Source organism: Trypanosoma theileri (assembly GCF_002087225.1).
Source record: "Trypanosoma theileri isolate Edinburgh chromosome Unknown TM35_Tth_34_V1, whole genome shotgun sequence".
NCBI lineage: Eukaryota > Euglenozoa > Kinetoplastea > Trypanosomatida > Trypanosomatidae > Trypanosoma > Trypanosoma theileri.
Window position 1 is genome coordinate 281,827 of NW_021639876.1, and position 2,882 is coordinate 284,708.

The following is a 2,882-nucleotide window of genomic DNA, read 5'->3' on the forward strand; positions in this document are numbered from 1 at the left end:
TATATATATATATATATATATATATATATGAAATGAATATGTTAGCCTGATAAGAAGTCAACTACTTGATTTCCTTCTCACCTCTGTGCCACTCGTACGATTTCTTCACGTATTGAAGGTGCGGGAAGTTGTGACGATTAGATGTTCCGCGCATCTTCTCTCTGGCGTGGTGTGAGTCCCTTCACACTTTTTCTCATGGACCAAAAGAACAATCCCGCATTGAAAGGATGTGCCATCTCCAAGCGGGGCCGTATTCTCTCCAAGATGTATAAGGAACTCTCACAGAATCAACGGCGGGAACTCAAACAACGCGCCGCCCGACATCCATCACTTGCGCGACAAACACGACAAGAACGACTCACCGCCGCAAGTGCCGCAAAGGGCAAACGAAAGGGAGAATTTGCCCGATTTGTGCGGGATAATTATCATAAAGTGCGAGAACTGAATTACCGCAAGCGATTTTCAGCACTTTCGCAATTATATGATGTATCAAAGCCTCTAGAGATTGAGAAGGAACTGGAAAAACTTCTACCAAAGATGAGAGAAAAAGTAAAGGCCACCGTCAAGCAAACAGTGGCCGCAGAGAAGAAGTCAAAAGGGACTACAAAAACAAAAACACCCAAAAGCGGAAAGAAGAAAATCAAGGAGGTCGCCAAGAAGGTGAAACATGCCCTTTAGAAAGAGATGAATAGAGTAAGAATGAAAGAAAGAGAAAGAAAAAAAGAAACCAAAGAGGAAAAAGAAAAAAAAAAAAAAACAAAGGAAGAAATACAACAAGAAAGAACGAAAAAGAAAAAGAAAGAGTCTAGGAAGAAGAAGAAGAACTAGAAGAAGAAGAAGATACCCGACGCGACGATGCATACTGCTTTCACCGTGATCGGAAGAGAAAAAAAAAAAAGACCCTGATGTTTGACAGTAACTTAGAATTCCAATACATTTGTACCAATCGTATCGTGTTCCTCGCTTCGCTTGGGGTGTACTGGCTTACATATCAAAGTGAGAAAACAAAAAAAAAAAGAAAAAATAAAGATTAGAAAAGAATAATTTGGAAATTTAATTTACCTGTCGTTACAGTAAGGGCATCATAGAGAAGATATACGTACACACCAATTCCCTTGTGCATATAAATAAATATATATATATATATATATATATATATATTGGTTATGCTAGGAGGGAAAAGGGGGAGATAAGAATAGTTTGGTATGCATATATATGCTTCTGTGTTCATGTATGTATATATAATATACATATAGATACATACTTTCACATGATGCATGAGTGGTATACATCTGTATGGGAAGAAGTAAAAAGTTTTTTTTCCCTCTCTTTCTTTCTCTTTTTTTTTTCTGTTCTTTCTGAACCAATGCTTTATTTATTTGACTATTCTCATGCATGAACAAACAAATAAATAAAAAAAACTCTGCCTTTCTACCCTTAAGTTTTTTTATTGTCTATTTAATAATATAGGCTCTATCTATCATCCAATACTTAATCGAAAAAGGTAAAATACATATATATATATATATATATATATATATATATATATAACTGTACATTTACTTGGTTTATTTTTTTTTTTTACTAAGAATAATAGTAATTCCATGAAACAAGCAGAAAACGGCGTTCAAGTTCAAGAACATTTTAAGTTACTTTTAGAGAACCCTGATGAGGAGGTAACTGAGGGAACTCCATTTGCAGGCTCCTTGAGTGGTATACAAACAAGGTATGTCAATCGATCATTATTAAGATTACCTATTAGAGAACGTCCTACAGTATTCTTATTAGATACAGATGGAACCACAATGCCTTTAACTTGTGTAGACCGTATTTTTATGGAAATGAAGAATGAAGTAAATGACTTTATTCAAAAAGAGTATCCCAACAATGAAGAATTATGTGCTATTGTAGAAAAAGCATCATTAGGTTGTCCTGAACTTCGAGAAGCATTAAATACTCCAGAAGTTGATACTAATCGTATTTCTTTAATTTTCACTAAACGTATTAATGAAGTAATAATAAGTAAAGATGAAAAGCCTGTATTCTACAGAGATTTAGAGAATCTAGTATTATCAGAAACTACTATTAATAGAAACGTAAAAGGACATGTTTTCCGTGATGCTGCTCTTGCTATACAAGAATGGGGAAACCCAAATCAAAGGTGTACATATGTTGCCATTTATGGTTCACGTTCTTCTGCAGTGGTGGAACTTTTATTTCGTAATTCCACCCATGGTGATCTTACACCTTTTATAACTGTCTTTTTTGATTCCAAAACGGTTGGATCGAAATTAGATTCTGGTAGTTATAATAAAATACGATCCCGTTTGCGAAAAATCATTCCAGAGACTGGTAGAGGGTTTAATATTGTATATGTGACGGATAACTCGAATGAGGCGGTATCTTCTGGTATCTCGGAAGGAGTGAATCTCACACTTCTCGCCATTCGTCCGTTAAATAGACCGTTAACACTAAGCACACTGTACGCACTTGGAGTGACAACAATATCTTCTTTTGATCAGATGCGTGGGGGAACTGTGTCCTATGCATCCCTGTGCGCTGAGGTGAATTCATATCGGTAGAGAGAACAAATGAAAAAAGAAAAAAAAAGAAAAAAGAAATAAAAGATCGTGACGGTTTGCAAAGGAGGAAAAAGGACAGAAAAAAAAAAGAACAGAAAAAAAAAAAGAAACAATTGAATTGTCTATATTATATGTATATCTGTTTGTTTATATTTATTTATTTTTATTTATGAATTCTGCTCTCTGAAAGAATTCATTTCTACCTTTTTCTTTTTATCTGTTATTAAAAATGGTTGTGTAACCATTTGAAATTTGCATTATTTCAAAATGAACTAATGTGATGAAGAAGCAGTCCTCTTG

At 34.6% G+C, this 2,882-nt stretch overlaps 2 protein-coding genes across 2 annotated transcripts; both read left to right on the forward strand.

Moving 5' to 3' along the window:
• Positions 1-141: 141 nt before the first annotated feature.
• TM35_000342320 (kinetoplast DNA-associated protein) lies at positions 142-678 on the forward strand (the record flags this gene model as incomplete). The annotated part of the gene is made up of 1 exon (XM_029029130.1): positions 142-678. One exon carries the CDS (start codon positions 142-144, stop codon positions 676-678), a length of 537 nt encoding a protein of 178 aa, XP_028879686.1.
• A 926-nt stretch (positions 679-1,604) lies between these two features.
• TM35_000342330 (uncharacterized protein) lies at positions 1,605-2,582 on the forward strand (the record flags this gene model as incomplete). Its single annotated transcript, XM_029029131.1, has 1 exon — positions 1,605-2,582. One exon carries the CDS (start codon positions 1,605-1,607, stop codon positions 2,580-2,582), a length of 978 nt encoding a protein of 325 aa, XP_028879687.1.
• Positions 2,583-2,882: the final 300 nt, after the last annotated feature.